Below are 18622 nucleotides of genomic sequence, written 5' to 3' on the forward strand. Positions count from 1 at the left end.
TGGTGGCGTTTCTCAGTGCGACGCCCAGGACACCCAGTGCCGCAGCCAGGCCGGCCTGACCAAGCGCGAGGCCGCCGGCACCAACGTCCAGACCTTCACCGGCACCCTCGGCGGTCTCCCTCCCCCGGTCATCCAGAGCACCGGCGACCGCCCCTTCTCCGTCGACGGTGACACCTTCGTCGGCAAGGGCGCCGCCCTCGGCCGCTCCTGTGACGTCCAGCATAACGCCTGCGCCCGCGCCGCCAACAGCGGCCAGATCTCTGGTGGCGTCTCGCAGTGCGACGCCCAAGACGCCCAGTGCCGCAGCCAGGCCGGCCTGACAAAGCGCGAGGCCGCCGCCGGCAAGTTCGGCTCCTGCAGCGACCCCTCCATCGCCTTCAAGTCCGGCCTCGCCGATCGCCAGGGTGAGGCCGCCTTCATCGCCAACAACCAGAAGGACTTCGCCCACGGCTCGGCCCAGAAGATCGGCATCATCGCCGGCTTCATCTGCCAGCGCCTCCAGGACAGCTGCAAGGCCTCCGCCGCCGTCGTCAACAGCTGCAAGGCCGCCCAGGCCGCGGCGACCGCCGCCACCCAGGACGCGACCGCCGCCAACGTCTTCAACAGCAAGCTCATTGGTAACTAGAGGACACAAAGTGTATTATTAGTGGAGAGGATGAATAGGGAGTCATTTGGTTAGGAAATGGGGTTTTTCTTTAGCTCACATCACGAGCATGTATGTTGGTCTAGGTGGCATTATTATTATTCTTTACAGATATCCTACGTATGATTGAATACTATGGTTGTGTTTCACATCCTCTTCAGCCTCGTGTTCCTGGGTTCCGGAATTCACGCAAACGCCATGCTCATAATCATCCTTATCGTCGTGAGACTTTTCCAATCTGCACCCGGGGATGCTGTGCCATCTATCCAAGATCCGCCGGCGCACTCACAGAGGGCTGTATGCGAGGTACTCCCCGGTGGCCGTGTCGTGGGTCAAGTTCGTCTGGACGGCCTTGCCGTTCTTCAAGCTGCCGCTCTCGACAACGCCCCCGGCGACGACGGAGCCGTCCCACCGGTGCAGCTTGTTCTCGCCCGCCAGGACGGTGAAGTTGGCGAGGGATATCTCGTAGCCCTGCATGACCCGGGTGGTGGGGATGCCGAAGAAGGAGGCGTTGACGGCGTCGTAGCCGATGCTGAGCTCGTAGTAGCCGCGGTAGTACAGCTCCTGCCACTGCAGCTCGCGGTTCGCGCCCGTCAGCCAGGCCGAGGCGGCGTTGGCGGCGGCGAGCGAGGTGTTCTGGCCGACCGGGCAGGGCGAGCTGACGGCGGAGCCGGCGAACTCGACGCCGACGGAGCCGGCGCCGGTGGCTTGGTCGTAGTCGTGCTCGCCGAGCCAGACGAGGTCCGAGACCCACGAGGCGTGCGAGTCGCCGGCCAGGAAGATGTTGTTGTCGACGTTGCCGTCGTACAGCACCTGGAAGGTGCGGTTGCGGTTCGCCTGGTACCCGTCCCAGGCGTCGTAGTTGAGCGGGTTCTCGTCGCCCAAGGCCGCGCTCTCGTTCATGCGGCTGAAGACGATCTGATTGCCGATGATGCGCCACGCGGCGCCGCGGGAGGAGCTGTCGCGGACCGTCTTATAGAACCACGCCTCCTGGCGGGGGCCCATCAGCGAGCGGCTGGCGTCGTCGGATATGGCGTGGATGTAGTCGGTGTTGGTATAGACGTCCGTAATCTGAAGTATCCCCGGTCAGGAGTGTCGCCCTGGCAGACGGGGTTTTTTACTCACAGCGCGGTCGTACTGGCGGGTGTCAAGCATGACCAGGTCAAACAGATTACCAAAGCTAAACTCTCTCCAGATTCGGAGGTTGTCGTCCATGTCGACTTGACGGATGGGCACTTGGGGCCGTCAGCGTGTGTGAGAAGCCCAACCAAGAAAGCCCAGACTTACTCCACTCAAAATAGGCACGCACGGCGTTCATCTTGCGCTGGTCGACCGAGACACCTCCGTCGGCGATGAACGAGCCTTCGGTGTTGTTTAGCTCCGCAGCGCCGTCTCTCCACGTGTTGTCCGCCACCTCTGTCACGGGTCAGTATCGACCTAGAGTGGCGGCCTTGGCCCAACACGTACCGTGGTCATCCCAGACGGGGATCCAAGGGAAGTTCTGGTGGCTGGCAACCAAGTCCAGGTCGGTCCTGTAAGTTGCTAAACGTTTGCGGTAGTCGTACAAACTGCGATTCTGTCAGAAACCGCCATGGCCAACACGAAGAGGACCACGTACGTGTAGATCTGACGGTCGGGAAGAGGGATGCGCCCCAGAGAGTTGCCCCAACCATACTCTCCATTTGCGTATTCATAGATGTAGTCGCCAAGGTGAATCACGTAGTCAACCGAGTCCTTCCGCACGGGGTTTCCGTACGCGTTGAAGAATCCAAAGGCTTATCAAGGGGCAGGGTCAGTTCAAGGGTCGCCCGCAGAGAAAACGGAGAGAGCGACATACGATAGTTGCTGCAGGAGTACACGGCAAGCTTGACGGGCGTGTCGACCTTGGAGTCCTTGGCCGGGATCGTCTTGGTGCGACCGACAGGGGACGTGTTGTTGGAGTTGCACACACTGAACTGGTAATCTTGCATCCTGCGCGTCAGCGTCCTGAACACATACATAGACGGGGGGTCGGGGACGGGGCAGCTCACAGTACACGGTGAAGGGAGCTAGTTTCCTGGCCTCGACCTTGACTGTGTAGTCAACATCGGAGCTCGTGTAGACAGTCCCGGCGTCCACGACGGGGTCGAGAGTCCTGCTCGCGCTGATCTTCCAGTCGACGCAGACGGGCGAATCGCTCTTCTCGACGTATGGCTCGGTGCTGTGATCATACAGGGGCACGTAGCCGCTAACGGTCACGTTGCTCCGGTCGTTGTCGGCCGACGGCGCCGCACGGGTCCAGAGGATGACGCTGTCCTCGAACGGGTCGCCCGAGGCCACGCCGTGTGTGAAGTTGAGCTGGGCCGAGTCCCAGTGCGGGCTGGCGTACGTGCGTCTGGCGACCTTGTTGATGGACACGCCGAGCGAAGCGTGGTGCTTGGACGGCGAGAAGTAGTTGAGGTTGCCGGTGAAGGCCCCCGAAGCCGAGGTGGCCAGGGCCAGGACGGCGAAGAGCGGCTGGACCATGGTGGGATCGGGCCTCGTCTTTTTAGTCTCACGGTGCCGTATGTAGGCGGAATACGAGTGAATTACCAAGCACCTGTCGAGGGAGCGGGCTACACGTCTTCGTTGCCAACAGGCAGAATCATCCCCCTTTATGAGCCCTTATTCACACCGAATGCAGCGTCGCGTAAGAGCTTCGGAGCTTCCATCGCAGCTCGGGGTTCTTTTCCCCCTTTCCAAGAATTAGGCTTTGTCTTTCCTTCTTCTTGTTGTAAATGCCAGCCCGTGGGTAAATGTCAACATCGTGATTGGCCATTGTGGAAACCATGAAATAACATGGCAACGTTAACTTCTGATGATGACGGAATGATCAGGGGGACCGCAAAGTAAACAACGCAGACCCCTCATTTTATCGGTTCCCAGCTTCCGAATGGGCACTGGGCCCGCGGGAACACTTCAATAGATTGAAAATCTCGACGGAGATCTTCCGGGCTGCCCGCCACACGTGGAGGGAAATTCCTCGATGATTGGCGGCCTTGACGAAGTAGGTTGCGTCGGTCTGGATCTCCAGCACCGTTTTCTCCGTCTGGGGGCTTTCCCGGACGCCCGGGAATGAAAACCCAACTGAACGACCGGACGGGCATATATAGAGAACTTAATCTTACGATTGGCCGGTTGTACAAGGATGCTCAGCTGGTTCTTCCGTACTGGCGGGAATAAGCCGACATGTAACGTCATCAAGTTCAGGGGTCCTATGGGTTGAATTGATGAGACCATACGGAAGATTAACTTCAGTGATTATCATTCCGATATTTCATCCAGTTTCTTATTGGTTGAAGGCCCTATCCAATAGCCGCTTACACTTTCTTGCAAGCACGCTTCCAGCTAGCTTGCACCATTTTCTACGGCAAATTCTCTCATCTTCAAGCACTGTACGAAGATGACCTCAACGACATCTCGGACGACCATTGTTTTCGCTGACACTAACCCTTCCAAAGCCTCTCGCCGCTAAAAGCGACCTTCCAAGGCCACTATGGACAAAGACGCTCCTCAGGGAGCAGCTCAGATGCCAAAAAGTGGCCGATTCACCTCGGGCAAAGCCACGAAGCCCATCTCGAGTACCATTCACTTCTCCGGGTGGAGTGACATCGGCCTCTCATCTCATCGAAGGGTTATCGAGCACACCTTTACGGTTGATGCTCAGCCCTTCACCGACTTGGGTTTGGGTGTTCATCCAGTTACGTTACTCTTCTGGTAGAAAGTACATCACTTCGGTCTCTTCCGATACTACTGCATGAAAATGTGGTGTTACCGCGCTCTCTTCTTGCAAAATAATACAAACTGAAACGACCTCACAACCAAGCAGAAGAACTTCCTGAACATCATCGGTGCTGGCGGCGAATACAACATGACGTGGCCTTAGGCCGGCCCATTTTCTGTGAGACGCCTGGCACCCCAGCAGTAATGCTTTTTCTACTTCTATTTCAACACAAATTGTCTTCGGTCTTCACTCTCTGATCTCTGGTAAAGATTAACTATTTGTCTCTTGGAGACAGCTGGAACCCCCCCTCTGCTTACATTAGGGAGGAGGAATAGTCATGATATTAAGTCGGGATGGGCAATGGTAATCACAAATCTTGTTTTGTAATCACATACATATTATATTGATCGATACATGTAATAAATCCTCGTACTAGCGGCGCAATACAACGGCCATGCTGAGGTTACTGGCCCTCAACCTTTTGAACAACCTTCTCGACAACCTCGTCCAGGTTTTCCTCCGCAATGCCGAGCTTGCTCAGGTCGCCGACCTTGGCATTATAGTCGCCACCCCAGCCCTCGCGCATGTGGTTCGCGTAGAACGCGACAAAGATGGCGCCTTGGTCGCCTTGCTTGAACTTCTCCTCCGCTTCGGCGACCGTCGGCGCGATGTCCAGCACCTCGACCTCCCAGTCCTTCTCCTCAGTGCCCGTGGCGCGCAGGACGCTGTCGAACATCTCCCGCTGCGTGATGTAGAACGACTTGAGGTACAGCGGCCGGTTGCGGAACGCCTCGAGCTCGGCCTCGGGCAGGCTTAGCAGGCCCGCGGTGCCCTTCGCCGTGTTGCTGAGCGTCGTCGTGGGGAACTTTACGGCGTCGCCGAACAGCCGCGCCGAGCGGCCCTTGATGTCGATGCCCCAGAGGCCCCGCTCGAGCGACCAGTCGAACCAGGGGTTGTTGACGACGGCGACCCAGCTCATGCCGAGCTCTTCGGCCAGGTTGCGGAACTGCTCCTTGATCGCGAGGAGGGGGCTGGCGTCCCGCAGCTTGGACGGCACCGGGTCGGAGCCGAACTCGGTCGGGAGGACCCACTTGACGCCGGCCTTGGCCGCCGCGCGGATGAGCGACGGCTGGACGGTCATATAGCCGTCCATGCCGAGCTGGAGGACGACGACGTCCTGGCCGCGGAAAGCTGAGACGAGAAATTCCTCGTCGGCGTAGTCGCCCACCTTGACAATCACGTCGGCGGGGAAGGTGGCGGACGATGCGGCGCGGGTGACAGCGGTGATGGTGTGGATGTTTTTCTCGCGCAGAGCGTTGAGGGTGACGCCGCCGATGGTGCCGCTGGCGCCGACGATGGCGATCTTGCGTCCCTGCTGTCCAGACATTGTGATGATGGATCTGTGCTTGATTGCTCCTTTGATATGGTGGCGGTGCTAGGTTGCTTCAAGGTGTATGCAGGATATGAGTTTTGTCGGTATTGCTATTAATGCTGACGCTGTTCTATCTGGTTGTCATATTCACGTCCGTCTGGGGCGGCTATGGCCTCTATTTAATGTCCGCCACAAGCAGAGCAAACCTCAATAGATCTATTGAGACATCCCTAGCCATTTCCATGCATCATGTGGAAAACCCCCTCCTGCGGATGATAGAGTTTCGAAGGAGAGCCTCTCCGCAGGAGGGGACAATGCTGGACGGTAATACTATGTATGGCGTGACTAATGGAGGGGACGATTTCTAAGCCTGTCATAAAGGATCCAGAACTTGTCTTGTCATTGCACCGGATTGACGCCCACTGCTACGGCTCGGAGATAAACAACTGCTGCTTCCGGATAGATGACGGATGCTGCGGACTTTGGACATGCTTGATCGAGCTAGCGCCAAATTTACATCCGCAACTCCCCTGGTCCCTGAGTAAGCAGGTTGATTGTCAGCAGCTGTTAGCATAGCGCCATTATTGGACGTTTATGTTTGGAGGGGTTGGTCGTTCATCGGGGCTTTCAAAGCAGAACGGGAAGCCGCGCGGTTTGTGAGAACAAGTCGTTCCATAGTAACTGTCTATGGGGGCGGGAACAGAAAGCTTTATTGCTGCAGTACGGGGTTATTGTTGTTGCAGTCATAAATGTTGTAGTAAAGTGTGATTGTCAGTTATTGTCCAACGTAGTATAAAGAGGAGGAATTCACTTGACGAGTGACGTCTACTAGTTTATATAGATATTGTGCTCGAGTCAAGGAATCAAGGAGAAGGAGGAGACAAGATCTTCTCGCCGCCGTCAAAGATTTCCACCTCGGTACTCTCAAAGTCCCTGGTCGGAACGTTGTTGTGGAAGAGGAAGTCCAGCTCCTCATACGTGCGCCCCTTCGTCTCGGGCAGCCGGAAATAGGCCCAGACGAAGGTGGCGAACGCCGAGCCACCCCAGACGAACCCCGTCGTCCCTTTGAGGTTCAAGGCCGTCGGGTTCATCAGGTACGGCTGGACGGTGCTGGCCAACAGGCCGAAGATGTAGTACGTGAAGCGCGCGACACAGATGGTCTTCTGGCGGAGCCGCGTCGAGCCGACCTCGGCGGGGATTGCCCACCCGAGCTGGCCCACGGACAGCTGGAACGTGAAGGTCCAGACGAGGGTCAGGCAGGCCTGGACCCAGCCGATAAGCTCTGCCGCCGCCTCCGCGCCCGGCGCGCGCGCGATCTGGTCGAGGACGCCGATGAAGAATAATATGGCGGCCATGCTGGCCATGCCCCAGAGGTAGATGCGGCGCCAGCCGAAATACGGCATCAGCGCTAGCCAGTTGACGACGGTCCCGACCAGAGCCAGCGCCGTCCCGCCCACGTTGAGATCGTAGTTGTCCTGCGGCTTCAGACCGGCCTGCTGGAAGAAGTAAACCGAGTTGTACGCGAACGTCGAGCCAGAGAGCACCTGCCCCGCAAAGGCGACGCAGGCGATCTCCGTCCGGCGCCGCTCGACGCCCCGGAAGCAGTCCCAGTAGCTGGTCCCTGTCTGGTGGGCCTGCTCCAACCGGTCCGTCTCGATGATCTCCCGCAGACGGGCTTTGGCGTCCAGGCTGCTCGCTTTGCGCCTCTGTAGGCGGGCCAGCGCCTGCTCCGCCTCGTCGAGCCGGCCAGCCCGCACGAGGTGCCACGGGGACTCGGGCGCAAACAGGAGCGCGGGGACGAGGAGCACCGGCCAGGACCACTGCAGGGCGAAGGGGATGCGGAAGGACCACTCGTCCCGCCGAGGCAGTAGGCCGGCGAGGACGGCGGCGGATATCAGCTGTCCGATGATGAAGCACATATTGGTCCAGGTGGTCAGGTAGACGCGCAAGGCGAGCGGGAGGACCTCGGACGCGTAGGCAGGGGCCGAGGAAGCAAAGACGCCCCAGGGCAGGCCGCAAGCGATCTGGCCCAGCATGAGCATGACCTTGTCGACGGCGAAGAAGGTGATGAAGATGCAGCCAGACAGCACGCACAGGGAGCCGACGAGGGCGGCCTTTTGCCCGTGCCGCTCGACGATGAAGCCGTTGGCGAGGACGCCGACAATGCAGCCAAAGGTGCTGCTGTTCCCGAGGATCGCCTGCCACATGGGCGACAGCTGGTCGCGGCCAAGGCTGTCCTTCTTATCGCCGTACTTCTTAGAGAACTCGGGGTGAGCGAAAAAGCTGCTGATGAGGATAGTGTCATAGCCTGTTTACTGTGGTCAGTGTACACGCTCTTGCATCTTGCAGTCTTCGTTCGTATTACATGAGCCGGCTTATCACTCGTCATGCAGTCGGATGGCTTACAAGACCAGTAAGCGAGACCGATGGAAGTGGTGAAGAAAGCGAGTGGGAGGAAGATGAGGAGTGAGATAGAGATGGGCGCGATTGACATACCCTCCATGATCACACACAAAGACACCACCAGACTCCAAAATATGGCCATAGGATACGCACGGATGGCTTCCCGGCGCGTGAGGCTTCGCTCGGCGTTGATCGCATCCTGGATCCATCCCTCGGCTTCGTGAAGGCCGCGGGTGTGGCCCGGCCGATCGTGTCCCAGGCTGGAGGAAGCATGGTGGCCGTCAACCGACTCGAGGTCGTCCAGCTCGATGTCGTCGGTGTCGGAAAGCAAGGAGTCGTTCCCAGAAAGAAGGGCGAAGGCCTCATCGTCATCATCGTCGGCGTCGTGTGGGGCGGACGCACGGTGAGAATCAAGGGGCGGTTTCGGCGAGCTCCGCCTGGAGGCGAGCTTCTCAAAGCGGACGCCGTCGTGTGAAGAGGCCATCGTGTGCTCAGGTCACCATTTCCCTCTTTGTGGTGAAGCCGGGCTCTCTGAGAGTGAAGCGGTAAACGACGAATTCTGGCAAACTATATACTGGGCGATGAGAATGTTAATCTGATATACTTTAGACCCTCCCCCACTTCGAGTCATGTCGGATGGTGAGTTTACCTACCTAAACGTTGTGCTGCGCCACAGACGCCGCAGCGGACCATGCGCAGCTTTATGAGATTTGTCTTGGATGATGATAAGATGCACCCTATGGAAGCCGGTCATGCAGCAGCTGTGTCACTCGGTGATGAACGGACGAGGTTGAAGGGCTCTTAGTGTAGATGATCGGGCGGGGGTGTCCGTCCGTGATGGATGGCCGGATGAGCTGGAAGCTTCAGCGTTTCAGGAACCATCCGGCAGATCAGCATCTTGTCTTGTGCTTATGTAAGGGATGCGTGCTATGTACACGGGCCAAGCCGATTGGAAGAGTCTACCGTATCTACTGGTTAATTACGGCTTTAGCTACTGCACGAGCTAATGGTACATAAACAACAGTTGTCCTTGATGGGACATACTAAAGTAAATCACTCAACAGTTAACCATACAGTTGCTCATTAACTTGAATCCCTATCAGTATCTCGAACGCCACCAGTCACATTAAACAGCATACAGCTTCCACCATGGAACAACGAGAGATAGTCGAGTACCACTTCTACTGTCCGCCGGGAGTACAGTGCATCCTAGCCTGCGGAAGCAGCGCCTTCATCGGAGAGGTGGATGATTCGACTATCCTGAAGTATCCCCTGGAGCCGGGAGGCGATTTGACGCGCCTCGAGCTTGAACATAAGATTCTCACTGTAGTTGGTCGACATCCTCGCATTATCGGCCACAAAGGGTTCACAGAGACCGGCCTGTACCTTGAACGCGCAGTCAACGGGACAATCTTCAAAGACCTGACCGCATCAGATGTTCCCGCTCCCTCTCTTCAACAAAGGCTGGCATGGTGCCGAGAACTTTCCGAGGCAGTCGAACATGTACATTCAAAAAGGGTGATCCTTTGTGATATCCAGCCTGCAAACGTCTTGGTTGACCGGTGTGCGCATCTCAAGCTAGCCGGTTTTCAAGGGCGCTATCTCTCTGAGGACGGTAACATTATATTGGATGGATGGTCTGGCGAGCCGTGTCGGTATTTCTGTCCGCGAGACGATGAATTCGCAGCTAACTTCAAGACGGATTTCTTTGCGCTTGGGTCTACTATTTACTTTATTATGACGGGACAGGGGGTTTTTCCAGATATCGCTAGCGGAGAGGCTGGGTGGGATGACGAGGTTAAGTCACGGTTTGCACGAGGTGCTTTCCCGCATGATTCTACTGCCTGTGCCATTATCACTCAGAAGTGTTGGATGCAACAGTGCAACCCCGCGGGAGAGGTTCTCGAGGATATCAGACGTGCCGAGCAGGGTTTGGAGTTAGCTTTGAGCTAGCAAACTTGACCAATATCGAGGGGTTTGAGGCTCGTAGAGTACAAAGACGGGTATAACGAAGAAAGATTGGGTTTCGAGGTCTATGGTTTTGAGCGTATACTCTCAAATGATTGAGAATCTGTTTTTAAATGTATATCGCAACCTTTTAATGTAAATATTTAACGAATGTGTACAAAACATATCGGCCCACTCTGTTGCACTTAACTACATCCTCTAGTTAAACCCCTCAGTCCAAAACCGCTAACAGAGGCCGTTGGAGCCTTCGCCTCCTGACGAACTTAGGTTTAACCTTTTGGACAAATATGCCCTGGCGCCCTCACCAAGGAGGTTCCGGTCCACACCTTTCTATATCCTGTGTGTTGGCTTTGGCTGCAAGGAAAGAGGGTAGATACTTCTTTTTCATGCTTCGGAGTGTTGGTGCAGTTCTGCCATTTGGTTTTTGTGGTACGTTCCTCACAACCACAAGCCATCTCAGGACGTCTTTTGAAGGATAAGGTGTTAAGTCCTGTAGATTTATTACATTATAATACACTTTGTTCTATAGAAAGACCTGCGCACTTACGAATATAGATATCAAGCTTTGATATCAACGAGGCTCAGCCAGATTGTGGGGTGAAGAAGGAGAAGATGGAAGTATGAAAATTCACCGTCAGATACTATTATCACGCCACGAGAGCGAACAGCCTGGAAACTCGAAGCTTTTGCATACCAATGCCAACTGAACCTCGTCCTGCTGCTGGCATCTTGCACAGCCTGTTCGCTGCACATGGTGAGTCTGTGATCCCTCGCTGCGATGTGCGGACAATATGGTGATTGGTACGCTTAAGAGGCTGTGCCAATGTGGCGTCATGAATCCCGCCATTAAGCCTCGTTCCAACGGACGGATGGAAATGATGTTAGCAGAGTTACAGTCAGCAGACGGCAGAACTATCATGGTAGGGAGTGCGTCGTGAGCTTCGTCATATGCAGTGATGGCGTGAGGTTTTGCGATGCTGCTGCCTGTATCACAGGATACTCTATACATTATAGATGTGACTTTCTGCTCAATTCGACTGGATATTGGAGCAGTAGTGGTCCGATTGACGGTGGAGGCTTCTAATGCCGAAGAGCCCAGGGCTAACGGGGCCTGCATCTGTCAACCTTTTCCTCGCAACCACGGACTTCCCCGGACTCATCAGGGCCCAGCTCCGGAGCCTCCCCGCTATGGAGGACAGAGAGACCTGCACGGAGGGCGCGTACGTCGTCACTGGCTGGAAAGAAGGTCGGGAAAAGACTTCTGACGGTTTCTGCATCCACTGGTGCACGTCTGGGTGAAGAACCTTAGCGACGAGAAGTACCAGGGACGAATCTGAGACCAGCTGGCTGCGAGACCGGAGACAATCGAACCCGTGCAGTTTACTGTTCTAACATCTATCTATAAATTACTCATTGTGGAAAAGCGTGTCACAGGGGCAGGCAGCGAGTACGTGCTTTTCGCGTTCGTATAGCTCCCATAACTCTGCATCTTTTCCTTTAATAACTTTTCGAAAATTGAGGCGTCGACTTGTATCATCAGTGTCAGAATTCCCGATACCACAAGGCACATCTTGTCGACATAGCAATAAGTTGTAGCCCTCAAAGCGTTCATCATAGGAAAAATCGCCGAAGACCAGTAACCGCAATGGTCGAATGCCGGTAGGTCCAAATGCCCACTGAGCAAGTCTAACGAATGACTTTCCTAGAGTCGGAAATCCGCATACGGGGGGGTATATGGTATTAAAGTCGAAGGGCGAATCGTCCCACTCGGCTAGCGCGGCCCAACTTGGAGAAAAATCCAGGTCCGGGCCTGACTGTCTCATGTGTAAAAGTTGCAAAGATGTTTTTAAGGCAAAGTCAAAGACAAAAGTTTGCTGATTACAATGTCAGCCATACATTATTATATTTGCAAGGGGCATTACTTACCATAGAAAGAGGCATGCAACAAAGCCCGAGACTGGTCAGATCCAATCTCCCTAGACAGAGAGAGTCGATGGGATCCAAGTAACGGAACACAGGCGAATCAAAGGAGCGGTGGTCAGGAAATGATCCTTGTGGCCGCCGGCGCTGGCCTCAAAGTCTCACTCGCTGATGATGCACAAATCTCCGAAGGGAAGCACGGTGATGTAAGACTGCTCGCCAGATTTTCACTGAATAACGGGGGACGGGTGTGAATAAAAATAATTCCTCAAGGCCCTGGAATCTCTGAAGAAAGATCGAAAGCGTCTCGTATAAGGCATCCGAGTAGCCACGAGACGACCACTGAAGCTCGAGAGATCTCAACTTGAGAGGTTCCGCACGTTCATTGAACAGGCGAATCAGTTGTTCCCACCCCTGACAATGCTGTAACTTGAGCGACTGAAGTAAACTAGAATCGAACACAGTGTAAAAGCGCATGAGTCTCTCCTTACACATATGTCTGCCTACTGAGGTGAATGAAATAGCCGAGAGAGCCAGTCTTTTCAAAAGAGGAAAGCTCACGATAGTATTATACTTATCATATGTCAGGGTAATATCATATCCGACGGGATCTTTCTGTTGGCCTTCAGAGACAAGCTCTCTGTTGCCAACTACCTGACTGTAATATGTCATGTCGATCTCGAGTTCCTCGAGTTGATGCGACCTTTGCTCGAGCACCTCCGCTAGGGACATGAAGTCGGTATACAGCAATAGCCCTGTCCAAGAAAGGCGTTTAAGGTGTGGGAATGCCTGCAACTTATAGCTATAAGACGTTACGTCGTCGTTTAAACCGCAAGCGCCATCCGTCACTAGGCGAATGGACTCAATATTCTGTTGTTTCAAGCAGAAGTAGCCGGTGAAGCCTAAAAGAGACTGCGGCACGCAGGTTCCCATGGCCCAGCTGTGGAGCAAGTTAACGTTTGAGGTGGCTGAGAGACAGCATGATGAACTTACTCGAGCGAACGAATTGCCCCATGCTCACATCCTCTGAGCGTGGCAAATGGAAGTACTTGTAGTCAGTTAGGTTCGAATCCTATCGGCGTCACATTTTGGGGTTGTTGGCACAACTGTTTCTTTCTGAGTACAACCTTAAGTTCCTTGGCTAGATCCTCGACTAGACCCTCGACAACCTCGGCTCCGTTTTCGCGGTAGGGCCACTGCCGTATAGCGCCATAATCTGCTGTATGGTGCATGCATCGGTCACTTTGTTTCGTCCTGAAGGGAGACCAGACTTTAATGTTCCGTGTGTATCCAAAGCGGCCCCTTTTTGCGGCGGTCTCAAAAGAAGAAGCCCCCAAATTCTCGATATCATGCTCGTCTGCATACAAGGAGATGGATTTGTACAGGTACGGCACTGTCTTTTCAAAAATCCTCTTGGAAACTTTGGACAAATTGCTGAGGTCTTTTTGATTGATTAACTTACACCTTGTTAACTAGATTCAATAGACCTGCGTGTTTTCTCCCACCAGCTTCATAATCATGGCATAGACCTCCTCAGGAATATCCTCAAATGTCGGCACACTCATCTTTGAGTGCTGATTTGTATCACGTCTTGATGAAGACCCGGGTTGGGTGTCTTTCGTGATTGCGTGGGAAGCGATCGGTTAAGATTTATTAAGAAGAAGAAATGACAGGAACAACAAGGTGGGGGGAGTAAAGCGTCATTTACCTACTTATATGGGGTACACCGCGACCGAAGCTAGATCTTAGATCAGTTGACGCAGGGCACATACACCACACGGACAACACCAGTACACACACGCCTTACTAAGTGGTGGTAAAGCTAGTATACGCTCGGTCTCCCTTGCTACAACAAAGACCAGTACATTGCGGAGATGCTCACACATGTATCTATACTGTACAACTATCTGCCATAGCTGTTAATAATATCAGATTACCTGATTTGAGGCTGTCAGAGAAAATGGTGGGTACTGAAAGAAAAGGTCAAAGCCCTGTATAAAAGTGAGTCAATTAAGAGGGTTATCTGTCTAGTCTAGGTTTCTTGCTAGTGGTTCAGATGTGAGCAATACCCCTTTTTAGGCGCAGGGGCCTCGACTCTCAGCCTTGGAGTCACAAGAGGCCAAATTGACATGGCCTTACATTGGCGAGTTTGACGCAAAGCCAGACCAGCAATACTGTACATATCTAGGTTCGTTCATGGCTCAGTGAGACGGGGATTCCCCCGCACATCCACCATCAATCATCAATGACCACTGCCTAGATATCTAGTCTCCACTGACCAGAGACATTGCTTCTTCCCAAGGACGAGGGACCCCGCATCGCAGCGACCAAGCTGCTCAGAAAAGACGCTACTGGAAGGGTTACCCCAGCAAGATAGTGGACCGTGGGAGCTTGACACGTTGACCGTGCGGGCAGAATGACCTCGGCCACAGGAGGTAATAATAGATAATACTAAGTACCATGTAGTAGTGGCCAAGCAGGTCGATGCAGGGGGGAGAGCGGCTTGCTTCGGTTGCATGGTGTGGATGCCGGAATCGTGATAAACGAACCAATACACAATGCGGGGGAAAAGCTACCGAAACCCACCAAAACTTGCATCCTTTCCAACTCCCTTCATCAACTATCCATCTTCTTCGCTGACATTCATTCCGCGTGTATCAATCTCCCCAAGAACCGGCCAGCCACCTCCAGCCCCGTCTGTTCGCCATTAGTTCAGCTTGCCCTTCTGCCATCACACGTGTTCCCTCCCTGTCGAACACAGTCGGTGTTGCGATTGAAGCAGTTCCGTTGTCGGCCTCTACCCCAGAGTCCAGCTGGCGAATAGGATCGTGTAAAGGAATTCACTTGCCCAAGTTTCCACCTAGCTTCATCATCGCCAATACCACGCAGCATGGCCACCATTGTTGAGAAGCGGGATGGCCACACCATCTATCGGTCTCCCGATACCATCGACGTTCCCAGCGTTGACCTGCTTACGTTCCTCTTCGGTGAGTGAACGGTCGCACAACCCATTCCTCGCCGCACATGTAATAATCGGCGACGCTGATCGATGTCTATAGACTTACCGAACGAGAGACTTCGTGATGACACAATCCTCCACGTCGACGCGGCTGACCCGTCTCGGTCCATCACAAAGTCTCGTCTCGTGAAGACCGTTAAACAGCTAGCCCACACTCTGCGGCACCGCTACAACATCCGCAAGGGCGACGTCGTCCAAGTCGTGTTCACCGGCCATTACATGGCCCCGGTCGTCTTCTACGGCATCATGGCTGCGGGGGGCTCCGTCGCCGCTTCCTCCCCGTCGTCTTCCCCGCCTGAAGTTTCCCGGCAGATTAACCTGACGGGGAGCAAGATGGTGATCTGCACCCCCGACATCAAAGCCCTCGCCGTTGCTGGGGGCACGGCTGCCGGTTTGCCAGACGACTGCATCCTCTACATAGGTGATAGCCAAGAGTTCCAGCTGTTCGAGGCAAAGTCCGACAAGCAACTATCCCCGTCGAGGGAGGAGCTCGACTGGGAACGTGTCACGGACCGGACGACCCTGGAGAACACGGTCGGGTGCTTCATCTACAGCAGCGGCACCACGGGCATGCCCAAGGCGGTCAAAATTTCCCACGCCAACATGGTCGCACAAGCCTTGTGCATCACCACGCCAACGATTAAGTATTATCACAAGAACGGGCCCGGGATGAGGTTCATCACACTCGGCCACTTGCCCGCGGCCCACATCTCCGGCCTCCAGGCCTACATCATCAACCAGACATACATGGGAGGGGTGGTTTACTGGATGAAGAAGTTTAACTTTGTCGACTTCATCGAGAACATCAAGAAGTACAAGATCAACTACCTATTTAGTGTGCCGCCCATCTACCTCATGATCGCAAAATCCCCGCTCGTCAAGGACCACCTCGACAGCGTCGACTTCGCACTGACGGGGGGCGCCGCGCTAGGCAGGGAGACCCAGGTGGAGGCGCAGAAGAAGATGGGCCGGGGCAAGGCGCTCCTCGCCCAGACATGGGGCCTCAGCGAGACGACGGCCGGGTTCACGCTCCTGCCCCGCCACCTCACGGACGACACCGGCAGCGTTGCGATGATCGTGGCCAACTGCGAGGCCCGGCTGGTCGATGATGAGGGCAGGGACGTCGAGGTCGGGCAGCCCGGCGAGATGTGGTGCCGCGGCCCGATCATTACGAAAGGGTATTACAAGAATGACAAGGCAAACCAGGAGGCTTTCGTCGACGGCTGGTTCTGCACCGGCGACAGACTATCTTTCAAGGACGGGAAGTTCTACTTTGTGGACCGCAAAAAGGTTTGTCCATCGTGTCGTGGCGGAGAAAGATACTGTGTTAAACTAACACGGCCTAGGAACTCATCAAATACAAGGGCATTCAGGTGGCTCCGGCCGAGCTCGAGGCTCTGCTGGTCACACATCCCAAGATTCAGGATGCTGCCGTCATCGGCGTCGACGGCGAAGGCACCGAGCTTCCAAGGTACGGAGAAAAGATTGCGGCGTCCCACGGCACCACATGTACTAACCACTGCAACAGGGCATACGTCGTCGCCGACAAGACGCAGATTTCTGCCGAGGAAATCCAAAAGTGGGTGGCCGAGCAGGTCGCGAGCTACAAGAAGCTGCGCGGAGGCGTCGTCTTCATCGACGCCATTCCCAAAAGCCCGTCCGGCAAGATCCTCCGTAAAGACCTTAGAGCATTGGTGAAGCGTGAGGCCGGTGCGAAGCTTTGAGGCAACGAAATTGGCGGTCGTATATCGCCATCCAGGGTCGATTCAATGGGCTCTCTGTGGGTGGCATTGGTGACATGGTGCGGCCATTCAGGTTTCCGGGACTGCAGTCCAATGAATGGTTGGTTGACTATAAAGTTAAGCAACGAGAGCCAGTGGTCCGGCCCGTACAAATCGATGATCAACTACAACCTTAATTCTGAACTCAGAACTCACTTCGTCCCACGTCTGCGAACGACTCTACCTATCTCCGAAATGACGAGCTTATAAACGGGTCCATCTATGATTTAAATTCCTCTCTTGAAAACTTTTCAATTCTTCTCCTCAAAATGACCAATCCTCCCCTTCAAAACATTTCTCCATACTTTCGCTGAAGACCAAATCAACAGCAACAAGCCTGGAAGCCCCCATCTGCAGTCATCTATTTCAAGATACCTGCCTAACCTTTCGTGGCCTTAATTATCTCGCTCTTTGCCAATACCAGCAAGACAGCGATCATGGGTTTACGTACAGCGCTCCGAGAGCTTGTGTCGAAGCATGACGATCGTTGGCTCGAACAACCCGCCATGTGCTTCCGCGATGGCGACCAGCCACTCTCGCCCTACAGCAACTCCAAAACTCCACTGGCCGAGATGGGCCACGACACCAGGAATGGAGTACACCTTGGACAGTCCAGGGTCTACAAGATTCAGAGAGAAACTCCTCCCAAAAGCAAACCCGTTTCCTCCCCAGCTTCCACTGCGAGAAGCACCACGATCACAGACTCGTCTGTATCGTGTCGCGTCGGGACCAACACGCTCTCCACCGAGAACCGATACACTTTAGCAGAGGCGGCTGCTCGTGTAGCCTTCGCCGACCGTTGCGGCAGCTGCGGATCGCGGGCTCGCGTCGTTTCAATCCCGCCCGGTCCCTCGACCAAGGGCAAGCCTGTGGGCGCCGTCAAGGAGAAGCCTCTTCCCAGCCGGCCAAGATCGGTTCATGGAAGCAAAACACCCAGCTCTTTGCGTAGCGCTACCACATACGAGCCTCAATCGGGCCCGTCAAGCTACTTTACTCGCGAGAGCGGAGAGAGGAGCCAGAGTGCTGCGAACACTCGTATTTCGACCCCTCTCACTCCGGGCCACAATGACCTCCACCATCGAATTACAGACTGGGCCTTTGACACTGCCTCGCACAAAATCTCCATTGAGAAGCCCCTGGACATGGTTTCCGAAGAAGCGTCCGATGAGAGGAGCCAGAGTGCTGCGCAGAGCACCCATATTTCAACGCCTCCCACACTAGGTCACAATGACCTCCACTGCCGAGTTAAACACTGGGCCTCCAACATCCCATCGCACAAAACCTTCATTGAAAGACCCCTGAATATGGTCTCTGAAGAAGCGTCCAGTGCTGCGCAGAGCACTTATATTTCAACACCTCTCACGGCAGGTCACAATGACCGCCACCGTCGAGCTACACACTTGGCCTCCAACACCACCTCACACAGAAACACCGCCTCACACAAAACTATCATTAAGAAGCCCCTGGATATGGTCTCCGAAAAAGCGTCTGGCGCTACTATGCCGTACCCAGTTTATGAACCCACCAAGCGGAGGAGAAGGGGGGGGAAGAAGAGCACCGTCGCCACGAGTCACCTGGCGAGGCGATCTATGCGATCAGAGACTGAGCATTGAGATGCAGCATGAATGGGACAAGGGGCGGATCATCTGGTTTCTCCACGGACGGAAACGTTAAGAAGTTCACCAGGATTAAGCTGGATTTGACCTCTAAAAAGCGTCGTTTGTTTCTAGTCAATAGTTGGGAATCGGAGCGAAGAAGTTAGCGCCTGGACAGT

At 54.7% G+C, this 18622-nt stretch overlaps 7 protein-coding genes across 7 annotated transcripts in view; 4 read left to right on the forward strand and 3 right to left on the reverse strand.

Annotated features, from left to right (window-relative positions):
* The window catches only part of GLRG_07748 (uncharacterized protein), a gene marked incomplete at both ends in the record, with an annotated part of 1964 nt that extends 1339 nt beyond the window's left edge, over positions 1-625 (forward strand). Inside the window, one exon of the mRNA XM_008098307.1 lies at positions 17-625. Coding sequence (XP_008096498.1) covers positions 17-625 — 609 coding nt within the window. The remainder of the gene's footprint in view (positions 1-16) is intronic.
* A 303-nt stretch (positions 626-928) lies between these two features.
* GLRG_07749 (PhoD-like phosphatase) lies at positions 929-3148 on the reverse strand (the record flags this gene model as incomplete). The annotated part of the gene is made up of 7 exons (XM_008098308.1): positions 929-1714; positions 1769-1878; positions 1931-2059; positions 2111-2211; positions 2262-2418; positions 2481-2606; positions 2674-3148. 7 exons carry the CDS (start codon positions 3146-3148, stop codon positions 929-931), a joined length of 1884 nt encoding a protein of 627 aa, XP_008096499.1.
* A 1700-nt stretch (positions 3149-4848) lies between these two features.
* Positions 4849-5772, reverse strand: GLRG_07750 (uncharacterized protein; the record flags this gene model as incomplete). The annotated part of the gene is made up of 1 exon (XM_008098309.1): positions 4849-5772. One exon carries the CDS (start codon positions 5770-5772, stop codon positions 4849-4851), a length of 924 nt encoding a protein of 307 aa, XP_008096500.1.
* Positions 5773-6620: 848 nt separating this feature from the next.
* GLRG_07751 (sugar porter family MFS transporter) lies at positions 6621-8644 on the reverse strand (the record flags this gene model as incomplete). Its single annotated transcript, XM_008098310.1, has 2 exons — positions 6621-8065; positions 8164-8644. 2 exons carry the CDS (start codon positions 8642-8644, stop codon positions 6621-6623), a joined length of 1926 nt encoding a protein of 641 aa, XP_008096501.1.
* Positions 8645-9309: 665 nt separating this feature from the next.
* GLRG_07752 (uncharacterized protein) lies at positions 9310-10113 on the forward strand (the record flags this gene model as incomplete). Its single annotated transcript, XM_008098311.1, has 1 exon — positions 9310-10113. The coding sequence occupies one exon, from the start codon at positions 9310-9312 to the stop codon at positions 10111-10113; it is 804 nt and encodes a 267-aa protein (XP_008096502.1).
* A 4825-nt stretch (positions 10114-14938) lies between these two features.
* On the forward strand, positions 14939-16791 carry GLRG_07753 (AMP-binding enzyme; the record flags this gene model as incomplete). Its single annotated transcript, XM_008098312.1, has 4 exons — positions 14939-15035; positions 15108-16357; positions 16414-16538; positions 16596-16791. The coding sequence occupies 4 exons, from the start codon at positions 14939-14941 to the stop codon at positions 16789-16791; spliced, it is 1668 nt and encodes a 555-aa protein (XP_008096503.1).
* A 563-nt stretch (positions 16792-17354) lies between these two features.
* On the forward strand, positions 17355-18461 carry GLRG_07754 (uncharacterized protein; the record flags this gene model as incomplete). The annotated part of the gene is made up of 1 exon (XM_008098313.1): positions 17355-18461. One exon carries the CDS (start codon positions 17355-17357, stop codon positions 18459-18461), a length of 1107 nt encoding a protein of 368 aa, XP_008096504.1.
* Positions 18462-18622: the final 161 nt, after the last annotated feature.

The sequence above is a fragment of the Colletotrichum graminicola genome (genome assembly GCF_000149035.1).
Source record: "Colletotrichum graminicola M1.001 genomic scaffold supercont1.32, whole genome shotgun sequence".
NCBI lineage: Eukaryota > Fungi > Ascomycota > Sordariomycetes > Glomerellales > Glomerellaceae > Colletotrichum > Colletotrichum graminicola.